At 41.3% G+C, this 15,714-nt stretch overlaps 2 protein-coding genes across 2 annotated transcripts in view; both read right to left on the bottom strand.

The window, feature by feature from the left end:
- Positions 1-10,454: 10,454 nt before the first annotated feature.
- Positions 10,455-11,275, bottom strand: LOC133033402 (uncharacterized). Its single transcript, XM_061108116.1, has 2 exons — positions 11,173-11,275; positions 10,455-10,969 (listed from the first exon to the last, which is right to left on the bottom strand). Exons 1-2 carry the CDS (start codon positions 11,273-11,275, stop codon positions 10,455-10,457), a joined length of 618 nt encoding a protein of 205 aa, XP_060964099.1.
- Positions 11,272-15,714, bottom strand: part of LOC133033401 (uncharacterized) — a 55,687-nt gene continuing 51,244 nt past the window's right edge. Inside the window, exons 6-10 of the mRNA XM_061108115.1 lie at positions 13,690-13,745; positions 12,306-12,437; positions 12,035-12,177; positions 11,623-11,974; positions 11,272-11,520 (exon numbers count right to left, since the gene is read on the bottom strand). Coding sequence (XP_060964098.1) covers positions 11,272-11,520; positions 11,623-11,974; positions 12,035-12,177; positions 12,306-12,437; positions 13,690-13,745 — 932 coding nt within the window. The remainder of the gene's footprint in view (positions 11,521-11,622; positions 11,975-12,034; positions 12,178-12,305; positions 12,438-13,689; positions 13,746-15,714) is intronic.

Here is a 15,714-nt window from a genome sequence, read left to right as displayed (position 1 = left end):
TTGTGACATGATTAAAAAAATTCTGCAAAACAATAAAGTTAGACAAGTATAGAAAGGACCTCACTACACTCCCTCACGTGTTCCACTCAAAGAAAAGTGGTCACTCAAAGTCACTCGTGTTTCACTCAATGATGGCTTTTACCCTCAAATAAGCTCACACCTCTTCCTTTTTCCACTCTTTATCTTCTTTAAGCTCTTTGAAAACTAGTGAAATGGAGGTTCAAGCAGTCAATTCTACCCAATAAAGCAAACGAAAACCGATGAAAAAGTGGCGAAAAGTGGTGATTTTTTTTTGGTGATTTTGGAACACTAGAGTGGGGGCAAAAGGGCCTTTAGACTATAAGGAACAAGAATATAACAAAAAAAAATTTAAGATGGGTTTCCTGACTCTTGGAACCCTTTCCTCTTCCTTCCTTTTTCCTTTACCTTTCCTTTGATTTTTTTTTTTTTGAATACCAAAAGCCAACCTGAATTCAAGTACGAATTAATACCAAAACGCTTCAATAACAATGCTTCCAAAACTCTTTGACACTAGAGTAAACAATGGGAACAAGGGAAAACAAATGAGTTGAAATGAAGACAGATTAGGACTTAGCAATATCAAACATATTCGAATTTCAAGGAATTTCACAAGGACAAGAAAAAGAAATAAGGAAAAGATTGAACAAGGAAACGAGTGTGACAAAGAAATTAACAACAATGGTTACGGATTTTAAGAAAGAGAACAAGAACAAGACTAACAACAAAAAAAATAATAAAGAACACGAATAGAGTTTTTTTTTTGGAAATATGAAGACACTAAAAGAATAAAAAGGATAAGCCAAACCGGATGAATCTTTGCTCTGATACCAACTGATACGAACCACACCAACTTGTGATGAAACCCGACACCAAATATGGAACAGCCACCAAGAACAAACGATGTTGGAATGGAACCTCGACCCAATGCTTAGCGAAGCATGAACCTTGGTATAAGGAAGACGCCACAAACGGGGATGGAAATCCGTTTGATAAGTCAAGTTGAACGCCACAAGGATACCTCCTTGATAAGTTCACAAGTTTCTTCAAGAACTCTAGAAGATAAAAACTCACAATTTGCATATATCATAATCTGATTTTTACAATGGAAAGGTAGTCCCTTTTATAGGACGAAAATGATACCTACAAGACCTTTGGACTTCAACATTAACACACCTAAGACCTTTGGTCGTTCCAATAAAAGCATACTAAATAAGACTCTTGGTCTTCATAATGAAAGCTCCATAATGAAGACCTTTTGACTCCACTCTTGTAACTCCCACACAAAAGAACTTGACACATATAAATGTGACAACTACGACCATATGATAAAAACGTGACACATAAAATTAAATAAAACGTGACACATATAATGAAGCTTCAAAATTCAGTCCACTTTGATGAGTATGACTAATCTTTGTTCTCCTTCCGTGTTGACAACGGTCTCTTCTTGATTTAAGACTTTGTGTACTAGGCTGTTAAGCTCTTCCTTGAATCTCTTAGCTCGTGCCCTAGTCACTGGACCCACTGGAATTGGACTTGATACTTGGTCCTTGATGTCCTCATCAGAATTTCAACTAAGTACCCGTAGCTCGATGTAGACTCTCCTAGAATCTTGATGTGAATTTCGGATCTCTTTCTGAAACAATGGACTTTGGGACTCCAAGAAGACGAACAATTTCTCTAACATATAACTCAGCATACTAATCAATGGAGAAGTTCATCCGAACAGGTAAAAAGTGCACTAATTTTGTAAACCTTTCAACTATGACCCACATAGAGTCATATTGTCCCGTGATCCTAGGCAATCCAACCACAAAGTCCATGGCAATATCTTCCCATTTCCACTCCGGGATATTCAGTGGCTATAGTAACCCTGCAGGCCTCTAATATTCAGCCTTCACTTGCTGATAAATAAGACACTTAGCAACATACTCAGCAATATCATTCTTCATGCCCGGCCACTAGAACATGGCCTTGAGGCCTTGATACATTTTTGTTGACCCAGAACTGAATAAGGATTTGTATGAGACTCATTCATGATCTCTCTTTTAATGTCATCGTACATAGGCACACAAACATGATTCATAAATTGTAGCATTCCCATATCATCTACTGTAAAGTCACTTATCTTCCCAGCTGAAACCCTATCTCGGGTTTTCACTAATTTTGGATCTTACAACTGTGCTTCATTGATTCACTCCAAAAGAGTAGATTACAGGGTAATATTAGCCAATTGCCCCACAACAAACTCAATTCCAGCTCGGGTCATTTCATGTGCTAACTGTTGGGAGATTTGCTTCACTGTTATTTATCAGACTCTAACCTTTTCTACTCAGGGCATCGACAACAACGTTTGCCTTCCCAGGGTGATAATGGATTTCACAATTATAATCATTCACCGACTCTAGCCAACGTCTCTGTCTCATGTTTAGGTCTCTCTGGGTGAAGAAGTATTTCATACTTTTATGAACAGTGTATATCTCACATTTCACGCCATATAAGTAATGCTGCCAAATCTTTAGTGCAAATACTAGTGCTGCGAGTTCTAAGTCGTGAGTAGGAAACCTTTACTTATCTGACGGAAGAGTGAACAATGGAGCGGTAATGAGGCGCTGCTTTAACTGTAGACAACTTTTCTCACACCGATCAGTCCAAACAAATTTTAGGTTCTTTCGGGTCAGCTCCGTTAAGGGTACTACAATCTTTGAGATACCCTCAATGAACTGACGATAATACCCAGCTAAACCTAAAAAGCTTCAAACTTCAGTAGCTAATTTTGGTGTTTGCCAATCCCAAACAGGTTCAATCTTGGTCGGATCAACCATGATCCCATCTTTTCTACTATGTGCCCTAAGAAAGAGACACAAGATAACCAGAGTTCACACTTTTTGAACTTAGTGTACAGCTTGTGATCTCTTAACCGTTGCAATACTGATCTGAATTGCAACTCATATTCCTCTTCTGATTCAGAATCAACCAAGATGTCATCAATAAACACAATTACACACCTATCCAGGTAATCTTTGAACACCCGATTCATAAGATACATGAATACCGCCAATGCATTGGTGAGTCCAAAAGACATCACAAGAAATTCATAATGTCCATAACGAGTACGGAATGCAGTTTTCGGGATATCTTCCTCTCGAATTCTCAGTTGATGATAGCCTGAGCGAAGATCGATCTTGGAGAAGATTGTCTTCCCCTTCAGTTGATCAAAAAGATCATCAATTTGAGGTAAAGATATTTGTTCTTGATGGTAAGCTTGTTCAACTCCCGGTAATCAATACACATTCGCAGTGACCCGTCTTTCTTCATTACAAACTGTTGACCTCGGTTTTAGCCAACGACAATGAGTCTTAATTGTAAGCGATAAGTGATATAATATAGGTGTAATATAAATAATGGAGACAGAGTTTTTAAAGAGGTTTGGCCTCGAGCAGTTCGGTAATAGCCTACTCCCCTTGATTTGTATTGACTTAAGAACGAAGAATGCAGTGATTCTTCTCTTAAAGCTTTTACAATGGTATCTCTGATAATACTCTCTTAGATTATTCTTTGGACCCTTTGCCCAATGAAAATAGATAACTATTTATGGGGCTATAAGCTTGAGGGAAAGTTTCCCTTCTGTTTACAATGTTTATAATTGGTAAGATTATACATTAAATACAGAATACATGATGAAGGGATTTGGACAGCTTGCCATATCTCTGTCATATGATCCCAGAGTTATAGGGTTGCTTCTGTGATTCACGATGCAAGTGTTGAAATTTTTAAGTGTTGGCATCTTGTTTGGCCTGTCCACTGCTCAGCTAGGAAAGCTTCCTCCACGCAGATATGTGTGGTGTTCTGTTCGGCATATCTCTTTCGAGCAGATATGTGAAGTCAATTCCACGTGTCACCACCATGCGATGCCACGTTAGAGTGCTCAAATTGGGATAACATTTTCCCCCCAAGTCTGTACGGGACTTCTAAAGTTGCGTGTAGACTGCATCCGAGCTGCCTTTGCATTTGAATGGGTGACACGTGTTAGGCACGTCTATTCGTGATTTGATGTGAGGCTGACCAGGCATCTCTTCGGTTTTCGGCTAATTAATGCTCTACTTAATTAGTGCCTCGAAACCCAGTTTTCTCCTCACGCTTTGACTGTTACACTTGATTAGTTTTGATTTCCCAATATTTGCTTTGTGGGAGGAAATTGAAGCGTTTGAGGAATTTCGAAATGATTACCCCTTTTCACCAAATTGCCTATAAATAAGGCTAGCATTTCCTCATACTTTACTTTTACTGATTTCTCTACTAAACAAACTCAGAGCAAAAAATGATTTTTACTTCAAGTCTGTCATGAGATTCCCACAAAAGGTATCCGAACAACTTCGTCTGTACTTCATGTAGGCTTCAAGCAGTGAGTAAGTTTTTAATCTCCTCCTCTTTTAACTCTGCAAGTTTAATTTCAGGGTTTCCATTGTAGAAAATGTATGCATTCTTGACTTGTTGTAGAAGATAGAGAAAAAATCTAGGTTCGAAGCTTTGTGGTTGTCTCTGTAATAGTCCGTACGACTTCATAGTTTATGGCATTTGCCTTTAATCTCACATTGTTTGTCTTTCACCTCGTTCCTTCTAAGCTTCGTGAAATTTAACCCTAAACCCAAAAATTTTAAACTTCTGGGGTTTGACATGATTGTTGTACATTTTTCATCCTTTTAATCTGTTGAGTAATATTGGTCGCCATATTTTCCTATTTATTGTTCAATATCCCAGCCAACCACTCATCTCGTGGTTGTCTTTTGTAGATGAACCCTGGTGAGTTTTGGGGGAGGCGAACACCGATTTGACCAAGACTTGCTTCAACTTCTGTACAAGGGATCAGCCTAGTCTTCACGCCAGCCCGTCCTCTTCGAGTGACGAACTTTCTAACTCGAGCTTTGAAGATTGGGAGGTGAGTAGTGATCGTTCTTCTACCCCAAAACCCGTAGTGCAGCACCATTATTACTCTGAGCAGATCGCTTGAGAGGGGTACAACCGCTTCATTTGGGAAGTGAAAAAAGGTTGGAGGCGCTATCTTCCGTCCAACTGCACATACATCGTTCGGCCAGGTGTTGTTGATACTCTTCCTGTTGGTCGTCTAAGTTAGGGTCACTTTGGCATCCCAATTGATCTCCCTACTGTTACGGTTGCACGCCATACACATATACATCCGTCCAGGAGGAGGATGATGGCCCCCACAAAGCCGACAATGCAGAAGGTCAACGCATCTGATCCTCATGTGGCCCAGCTCGCCACATTGCCAAGTCCCGAACAAGATCTGCCTGCAATGGAGAAGGGAGATCATGAGGGGGACATTGAAGTCCAGGAGATTGAGGAGCAGGACGACGTCCGTCCTGCCAGCCCTTCCGAGGCTGAGGAGGAAGGAGTGGCTGGGCCTCCAAACTTTGGAGGGTATAATGAGGTCAAGAAGTCGGTGTCTGCGGAGGGTGAAGTCTTGGTCGAAGGGGAGGGCTACGTCACTGAGGAGCTTATTGAAACAGTTCCTCACAAGAGGCAAGGTGCCTTAGGTGCCATATGGGTGAGCACTCCTCCGTCCAAAATAAGTGAGGCACGCATGAAGGCCTTGGATAAGGCTGGATATTTGGGCAGACTAGAGTGTTACATTCCTTCCCCGAATCACCGGGCAACGAACCCGTAGAAAGGGATGTGTGCTTGGTCGGGTGCTCACACTATGCAAGGGGCAATGGTGCCTTTGCACCCGTACTTCAAGAGGATGGCAGACTATTTCTGCCTTTGTCCGACCTAGTTCACTCCCAAGGGCATTAAGTACCTGTCTGCCCTCTTTGTCCCCTACGACATTCAAGGATGGGGTGTGTCGTCTCCACACGAGGTCAATTTGTTCTTTGACTTGAAGTCTACCCCCAAGCAAAGCAAGTCAGGGTACTTCTACTTCTCTCAGCCAGACTTCAAGTGGCTAACGGGCACCGTGGACAGGGATGTTAGTAAGATTAGGGGTTTGGTTGACGTGTACTATTTTGTGGAAGGCATGGATTCCACTTATACTCAGTTTCAACAGACCGCGATATATTACCGTCCACCCCTCACATTGGCACTTAGAGACAGGGCTCAAAGGATTGTCCATCTACTGGATGGTGCTCGGAATATCACTTTGTTTACATCGGAGGCCAACTCTGTACAAACTTTATCCGACAGACTTTATACTCGAGCCTATGAAGGGGAGAGAGAAGAAGTCCAGTGCTTGCCTAGATGACGGAGCTGAGCAAGAGAAGGAGCTCATTCAACTTAATTGTGAGGCTAAGTTGAAGGGTGATGCATGAGCCAAGCAGTATGCTGAGGAATATTCTAAGCATGGGAAGGAGGCTCAGGAATATTTAGAGCAAGAGAGGCCGCTCGGGAAGAAGGAAACCCTCCCGACCAAGCAGAGGCCCATTGAACATACTATCCGAATCAGAGAGCCTGATCTACCTGCTCGGCCATCCACCCCTGTAGAAGGAAAGGGGAAATCCATCCTGGAAGAGCAAGAAGATTCTTCGGATGATGATGCTTCGTCCGTGCTTGTTCGGGCAAATGCTCTTGCCAGCGTGCAGAGTACTACATCTTGCATTTCTTGATTTTAATGCCTTCATATATTTTATACTTTCTTCTGACTATATTGTTTTTATTCTGTGCATAAATGTCTCAGAAAATGATTGAGGCTTTGAGAAAGAGAGTGGAGGGAAGCTCGAACTTGTCCCCTCCGGCGAAGAAATCCAAAGGCGGTGAGACTCCGTAAAAAGAGAAGGCACCAACTAGAGAGGTCATTGATCTTTTTGAGGAACGACCTGTCGTGGACCTTCCTATCCCGAAAATTACTATATCTAAAGGTTCTTGAGGAGGGAGTTCGGAGAATTTGAGCAAGCAAAGGGAGGATCCGAGCTGATCAGAAGTGGGTCTAAACAAGTTAAGGCTCCTACCCCACCTCTAATATTGCCCCAGGAGACGAAAAGAGGCAGAGATATGATCACCCACTATGTGAGTTGGTCGGTCCCTAAGGTGAACGAACAGTTGGCTGGGGCGGACAATGACTTGTCCTTTGAGCTGGTCATGGGAGGAGTTTTGAAAGAGCTTTCACGGGTAAGTCTTTTCTAACATTTCCTTTTCACTTCTCTCTAACTAGTTTGGATTGTAATGTCTTCTTTTTGCACAGACTGGTTAGAAGATGGCTTATGCCTATTCCCAAGCTAAGTCGGTTGCTACTAAGAACCTTGCCATTTCCAACACAATGCGAACGAAAGTGGACTTGGCCAAGAAGGATGCCAAGGATGCCCGGGTTCAACATGGAGCTGTGCGGATAGAGCTGGGAGAAGTCAACTAGAAACTCCTAGCAGCTGAGATCAAAGTTGTCGAGATGACCAAGGAGCTGTAGGATATGCCATCAACCAAACAGCTTGAGGCTAATATTGCTTCTTTATCTCAGGAAGTGACCAGTCTCCAAGACGAAAGAGAGGATCTCCGGACCCTTCTTCGCAGGCTGGAGGTTGAAAAGAAGGCCATGGAGGAGGAACTCAAAGCTGAGGTTAATAACCAGAAGTCCGAGGTGGTAAGGCTTGGGGAGAAGGTGAATGCGTTAGAGACAGCTGGTCTCGAGATATTTTATGACTTTTGGAAGGCCAATCCCAAAGCAAACTTTGACTATCTGGGCGCTTCCAAAGACATGTTTCTCGACTACTGCGCTGCTCAGGCGGCCTATGGGGAGCACGAGGCATGCACTTCCACTTCTCCTACCGATCAGAATGTTGAGGCTCCTTCCACTTAGAATGATGATCCCCTAGCTCCTTCAAATCCAGCTGACCCGTACAAGGAGCCTAGGACTCCTACTGTTTAAGGGCCTTCTTTTATATCTATTCGGCCAATAGGCCTTCTTTTAAGACAAGGTCACTGGCCAAGCGGTCTTTAAACTTGGAATATATTTTGCATTTTTTGAACAACTGGTTGGCAAGGCAGCCTTTAATCCCAGACCTGAATGCTTTGTAATTAAATGAATTTTGTTCCTTGTTTATAATTATCGCACAATTGTGTTTGTTTTGTTTTTTTACCTAATCCTTTGTACACGTATAGGTGCCCCCCAAGTGACTGAGCAGACTTATGACTCTTGGTCACTTTTTTTTTACAAGTATGCTTTTTTTGTCTGTTCGGGGTTTTGGGTACGACCAAACCTTTTGTACGCATTGGATGGTAAATTAATAACATGCTGATGAACTCGACTCAATTTGAATTTAAATAAACATCTTTATTCATTTGTTGGTTGGAAATATGTCTCTTATCGTAGTAACTTACATCAAAGCTATTATGCTGATCTGATACGATCTTTAGTTAACGTAAACAAAACAAATTGCAGAAAAAAAAAATTGTACTTTCAAAGGTGGTTATCCGACTTGAGTACTTGAAAATTTTATCCGAACCTTTGGGTGTGGTCTGCCTAGAAGGCCATTAATGTGACACTCAGTAGTCCCATGATCCGTAAGGGGAAATACCGGGTAAGCTGTCCAATCCCATATCGCCTGGAAAAGGTCAAGTGGGTTGATTCTGAGACTGTGTAAGTATGGGACTACACAATTGAAGAGGGCTTTAATGGATTGATTGGTACTACCTATATCAACAAGGTGCACCTTGTTTTTTGGTAGCCAATCTCGAAATAACTCCACAATTAAGCGTGCTTGGCCTGAAGCAATTTTAGGATGGGGGACCTCCTGGGAAGTTTTCCAAAGAAGCGTGCAAGTGAGGACAAAGCATGCTGGAAACACTCCTGTTTGTCTGTAGGGCCAGTCGTAAGTCCATGAAGCAGCCAGAGTGACGTACTCTTGTATAAGAGCCATTATTCCGTGGGTGTAAAGGCCCAATGGAGGCTTGAAGCGGGGACGTTACAATTCACTTAAGAGCAAATGTTCTTTTATTACCTGAAAAAGCTCTTTCGCATTCCTCCGTCCATTAAAATTGCTTATTTCCTCGCAAGATGTTTAAGAATGGGACCCACTTGTCTATTGATTTGGAAACAAATTTGCTGAGTGCGGTAATCCGACTAGTCAAACTTTGAACTTCCTTAGTTTTTGTTGGCGATTTCATATCCTGGAGGGCTTGAATCTTCTTTGGATTGGCTTCAATTCCTCGGGCATTGACGATAAAGCCTAGATACTTACCAGAGCTGACTCTAAAGGAGCACTTTAGGGGATTGAGTTTCATGTTGTATTTCTTGAGGACTTTGAAGCACTCGTCCAAGTAACCTATATGCCCCCCAACCTTCTTGGATTTGACGAGCATGTCATCCACGTACACTTCCATATTTTGTTCGATCTGGTCTTTGAACATCTTGTTTACTAATCTTTGGTATGTAGCTTCGTCATTCTTGAGGCCAAATGGCATAACCTTATAGTAGTACAAACCCATATCTGTTCGGAAACTTGTATGTTCTTGGTCCGGTGGATGCATCTTGATTTTATTATACACCAAATAGGCATCCATGAAGCTTAATATTTCGCGTCCTGCCGTTGTGTCCACAAGTTGATCTATTCATGGAAGTGGAAAGCAGTCTTTTTGGCACGCCTTTTTGAGGTCGATGAAGTTAATACATACTCGCCATTTTTCTTCAGCTTGGGCACTAGTAAGGGATTGGCCACCCAGGCCAGGTAGAAAGCTTCGATTATGAAGTTATTTTTGCGCAGCTTTTCTACCACTTCTTTTAGCGCTAGGGCTCGCTCCTTGTACAACAATCTTCTTTTTTGTTGAACAGGCTGAAAATTAGGATCAATATTTAGGACGTGTGAAATTATAGAAGGGTAGATTATGACCATGCAAAAATGTCTAGGTTTGCTCCTAGAAATTTTGTCAATGCTGATTTTACTTTGAGCAGCAGACCTTTTCCAATTTTGAGTTTCCTAGGCAGAACATTTGGGTGGATTCCAATTTCTTTGAATTCTTCCATTTGACCAACATTGGTATTTGGTTCCCCAAGTTGGGGATACACATCTTCATCCCCTCCTTGGGCGGTTCTCTATTTGGCAATGTCTTTTCCCTTATCTGAACTCTAACTAGAGGATACTTCCTTTTTAGCCTTGTTTAGGGCAAGGTTGTAACATTCCCGTCAACCTATTGATTTCGTCTCATGCACCCAACCCCATTTTTTGTTGGAAACTTAAGCCAAGAATGAAATATCGACGTGACAAATTTTAGGTCATATAAGGCTGGTCGACCCAACATGACATTAAAGGCTGATGGAACGTCCCATATCAAATATTGTGCCATTATAGTTATGCGCTTCGGAGCTTGCCCAATAGTGAGGGGTAGGTGAATTTGCCCTAGAGGTGCAGCACTCTGGCCGGAGAAACCATACATGGGCTGAAGACAAGGGTTAAGTCTTTGATTTGGAGCCCCATCTTTTCATATGGTGTTTAAAACAAGATATTTGCATAGGCTCCATTATCTATCATAGTTCGGGCCACCATTTTGTTGGCTATTTGGAACAGATCGTTGTATGGGAAATTAATCTTGACAGCATCTTCATCATTAAACATTATGGGGGGCTCCCATTCCTGTGGTATTTTATGCTTCCTTTCTTCGATGACCAAGACATCTTCCTCTTGCTCGTGCTGTAGTGTTCGGGCATACCTCTCCCGGGCTTTGCCTGAATCTCCAGGACAACTTCTTACTTGTACATGCCCATCCACCGGTGGCGGCAGTAAATCTTGATTATTATCTGTCTGAGCGACCCTCTGATTTTGATTGGTCTTAACATATTTTTGCACGTGTGCGTTATTCTTTCTAATTAAAAATTCGATTTCCTGCTTCAAATTGTTGCATTTGTTGGTGTCATGGCCATAATCTCCATGAAAACGACAAAACTTTGTCATGTCTCTCTTACTTACGTCCTTTTCATGGGAGCGGGTTTCTTGTACGGAGCTAATGACTGAGTAGCCATGTAAATGGTTTCCAAATCCTCAGTTAAGATAGAGAAAGTAGTGAACTTGGAAAAATTGTCTCTAGGCGCTTGTTCGGTTTTGCTAACAAACTTTCCCTTTTTCCCATTACCTTGTCTATTGTTGTTGTTAGACTGTTTACCGCTCGAGCTTGAATTGCTTGGGTACTAAGGGAGCTAGACAGATGTTCCACCAGAGGGAGCTTTCAGATGGCCAGACTTAAGCTCAACTTCTGCTCGCTCAATGGCCTCTTCAAGCTTGATGAAGTGATCTGCACGATCAAGGAAGTCACTCATGGAATATACTGGTCTGTCTCTTTTGATATCCTTCCAAGTTCTCCGAGAACTTCAATGCCCTCCAGTATCACGGTCAATTTCCCTTCTTCAGTCAACCATACAACCTTCGTTGCCTCTATCATGAATCTGCTGATATAAGCTTGGAGAGGTTCTCCTGGCCTTTGCTTCACTTCGACCAGGTCTTCCAAATGCAATGGGAGTTTGCAAGAATAAGAGAATTGCGCATGAAATTCTGAGGAGAAAGCCTTCCAAGAGTTGAATCTTCCAGGTGTCAACTTGAAATACTATTGTTGGGCGGGTTCTGAGATGGTGGCAAGAAAAACTCTGTCACATACATCTCCTCATACTCGTTGTAGGTCCATTTGCATTTCAAAATACTTAACATGTGATAAGGGATCTTCCTTCCCAGTATACATCTTCCAGGTTGGCATCATGAACTTGTGAGGCAACTCTAGGACATTGATCTCTGGGGAGAAAGGGGTTCCACGTGCTCGGTCCAACTCGAGGTCATTGTTCTTCTGACTGGCCAGACCTTGGAACATATTTTTTAGTTCATCCAACTGTGCCTGCACAGATGGATTTACTTCTTCAGTCTCTTGGCCGACCAGAGTCACGTCAGAATCTCTTTGAGCGGGATTTTGAACACGAGCCCTAGGTGTAGTGGCTGGTGCGACATACTGCTCGTCTAACCCTCTCCTTCTGTTCAGATCGTCTCAGAGATCATGAGCTGTTCCCAATCTACTAAATATAAATACTCACGGTTGTCTCAGTGACTTGTTGGTTTGACTGATCACCTGGCCAAAACCATTAACCTCGGTGGAGTTATTAGGTATAACCTCTCCTGACGAATTACTAGATAAGGTCTGGCCGCCTACCACTGGGCCCACAGGTGGAACTTGTGACTGGGGATTGGACGCTGACCATTTAGAGTATGAGAGGTGTTCCCAGCTCGATCTTTATCTGACTCGCCCAGCAGGATAATGGTTGTAGGTTACTGATTGGTAGCCTGATAGGCTCTTCATATTAGCACGGTGGCCTGTCTTGTTCGGTTGTCAATGGCTGCATGTTGAGCCCTCAACGTTTCCACCTCTTTATCCCTCCATTCAGCGAACAGATGCCTTTGCTCTTCAAATGCAAGGTTCACCGCAGCACGGAGCTTCTCCTGGTCATGATGCAAGGTATTACTATGACCTTGCATGAGTCCAAGAGCTGCACGGAGGTTCTAGATCTCGGTTTCATCTCCCACGGTTGTTCGAACATTTATTGTTGGCGAAACTCTAGTATTGGGAATACCCTGATTGGCTGCTGAACTGGTATTTCCAGTCTCTTGCACACTAGGTGCGATTTCACTCAAAGGAGTCGTCACACCTTAACCTACGGTTGGCAGTTGTTTAGGATTTCTGGCTAGTGGAACCCTTGCATTTTTCTGGATTCTACAGTGCGGGATCCACTGCCAGTGGATTTGTTGGATCGACCACACCTCTACGAGTCGGTACCACCATTGTGTTTATGACTAAATTTGAAGTAAAGAGCCAGTTTGCGACCCTTACTCTCAATGAAAGTACCAAAATGTTGACCTCACTATTAGCCAACGACAATGAGTCTTAATTGTAAGCGATAAGTGATATAATAAATGTGTAATATCGTAAAATAAATAAAGGACATAGAGTTTTGAAAGAGGTTCGGCCTCGAGCAGTTCAGTAATAGCCTACTCCCCTTCATTTGTATTGACTTAAGAACAAAGAATGCAGTGATTCTTCTCTTAAAGCTTTTACAATGGTGTCTATGAGAATACTCTCTTAGATTATTCTTTCGACCCTTTGCCCAGTAAGAATAGATAACTATTTATAAGGCTATAAGCTTGAGGGAAAGTTTCCCTTCTGTTTACAATGTCTATAATTGGTAAGATTACACATTAAATACAGAATACACTGATTAAGGGATTTGGATAGCTTGCCATATCTCTGTGATATGATCCTAGAGTTATAGGGATTGCTTCTGTGATTCATGATGGAAGTGTTGAAATTGCTAAGTGTTGGCATCTTGTTTGGGTTGTCCACTACTCAACTAGGAAAGCTTCCTCTGTGTAGATATGTGCGGTATTCTATTTGGCATATCTCTTTGTGAAGTTGATTCCACGTGTCACCAGCATGCGATGCCACGTCAGAGTGCCAAAATTGGGATAACACAAATAATACTAGAGCACCCCAAGGAGAGTAGCTCGGTCTAATGAATCCCACATTCAGTAACTCTTGCAACTGGATCTTTAATTCCTTCAATTCTACAGTAGCCATTTGATATGGTGCTTTTGATACTGGTTCCGCTCCCGGAACTAACTCAATAATAAATTTAATCCCTCGGGTAAGTGGGAATCTCGATATATCTTCTAGAAAGACGTCAAAGAACTCGCATACCAATCTTGTACTCTCAGGTCCAGATGTCACAGGTTGGCTGGTATCCACTGCAGTAACTATGAATCCCAAACAACCTCTTCTCACCAAATCTTTTGTTTTCAGAAGTGTTATTCTTGGTATGCGTGTCCCCGAACTTTACCCACAAACACTACCGGGTTGGCACTATCGGGCTCAAACACCACCATCTTCTACTTGCAGTCGATCGTTGCCTGATACTTAGACAGAAAATCCATTCCCATGATTAAATCAAAATAAGACAGTTGAAGCTCTATTAGATTGGAAGTTAATTCACAACTGTCAATCCAAAAAGACGAAGATCGAATCCACCTTGTGGATACTATAACGTCTCCTAAAGATAACAGGGTACCAAACCCCGAAGCATATCCATCACATGGATTATGAAAATTTCAATTCTCCTAATGGACATGTAGGAATGAGTAGCTCCCGAGTCAAACAATACAGTATAAGAACAACCATTTATAGATAATTGACCTGTCACCACTGATGGACTAGCATCAGCGTCAACCAGAGTCATGGTAAAAAGTCGCCCCGGGTTCTGAGTAGTATTCTTTTTTGTATCATCTTTCTTGGCCTGAGGAAAATCTCTGATAAAGTGGCCCACCATGCTGTTGGGTTTTATGCCCTAGATAAAACTCCATTTCAATGTAATCTAGTTTATTCAACATCAATAAAGAAACAGAAGTATTTTTCATTCATTTGTGTATGTTTTGGTTCATCTTATCAATTGCTTGTCTATTTGATTTATAAATTCATCTGAAACCCTTTTCACATACTTGATCCTGTTTATTGTGTTGTCAACATATTGGAAAGTAAACATGACTATGTGAATAAAGTTTCCTAGATTTATCAGACACAGGGTTTTACTGATATGATAATCTACAACAGAGTTTACTTGCATTTGGAGAAATGCTATGTTCTTTCCAGAGCATTGGTTAAAGTAAAGCTCAGGTTGGATGCATGGAGTATGCATCGGAAGGGATCGATATTGAACTTTGACTTAGATTTATTAAACTTACCGTAATATCTATTCAAGTCAATATCGCCTAGTTGATCCTAGATCAAATGATCTTAATCCTGTTATGATTAGGCTCAATCTCAAGAGGTTATTCGTGTTCTTTGATTTGTTAGTTAAGCCTACTTTTGGGTCAGGGTGATACTTACATTTTGGGAACACGGTAGTGCAATTGAGTGGCAGCGCTAACATAAACATGGAATCTATAGCTTCTATCTGGCGAATAGTAAGTAAAGGATGATCTCCTTCGAGCTTGACCAAACGAAAATTAATGGTGGAGTACTCATTTCACATAAGCTGAAATATCATTCATATAGAGGATCATTGATCAAATTAGGATTATAACAATGGATAACTAATGATGTGTCTATATGGTGGAACATATAGAGCATTCTATATACTGAGAGTGCAATTCTAAGTTCTATGCGTGGATTCAACGAAGAATTAATAAGTTTGTGAATTTAGGTTATAAATTCTTGATATGCTTATTGGAAGCTCGGTTATATAGACCCATGCTCCCCCCACTAGTTGAGATAATATTGCTTGTAAGACTCATATAATTGGTTTTGATTAATCAATTATAATTCTCAAATTAGACTATGTCTATTTGTGAATTTTTCACTAAGTAAGGGCGAAATTGTACAAAAAGAGTTTTTAGGGCATATTTGTTAATTATGATACTTTGTATGGTTCAATTAATAAATATGATAAATGACAATATTATTTAATAATTATTTATAGTAATTAAATAGTTAGAATTGGCATTTAAGTGATTGAATTTAAAAATTGGCGTTTTTGAGAAAATGAGATGCAGAAATGATAAAACTGCAAAATTGCAAAAGTGAGGCCCAAATCCACATCTGCTAGGCCGGCCACTTTTATAGGCTTTATTATCTGATATTTTCATCATTTTAATGTCAAATAATTCAAACCTAACCCTAGTGGAATGCTATAAATAGATAGTGAAGGCTTCAGGAAAATTACACTTTCAT

The sequence above is a fragment of the Cannabis sativa genome, unplaced genomic scaffold (assembly GCF_029168945.1).
Source record: "Cannabis sativa cultivar Pink pepper isolate KNU-18-1 unplaced genomic scaffold, ASM2916894v1 Contig7, whole genome shotgun sequence".
NCBI classification, from domain to species: Eukaryota; Viridiplantae; Streptophyta; class Magnoliopsida; order Rosales; family Cannabaceae; genus Cannabis; species Cannabis sativa.
This window is presented reverse-complemented; position numbering and strand designations above follow the sequence as displayed.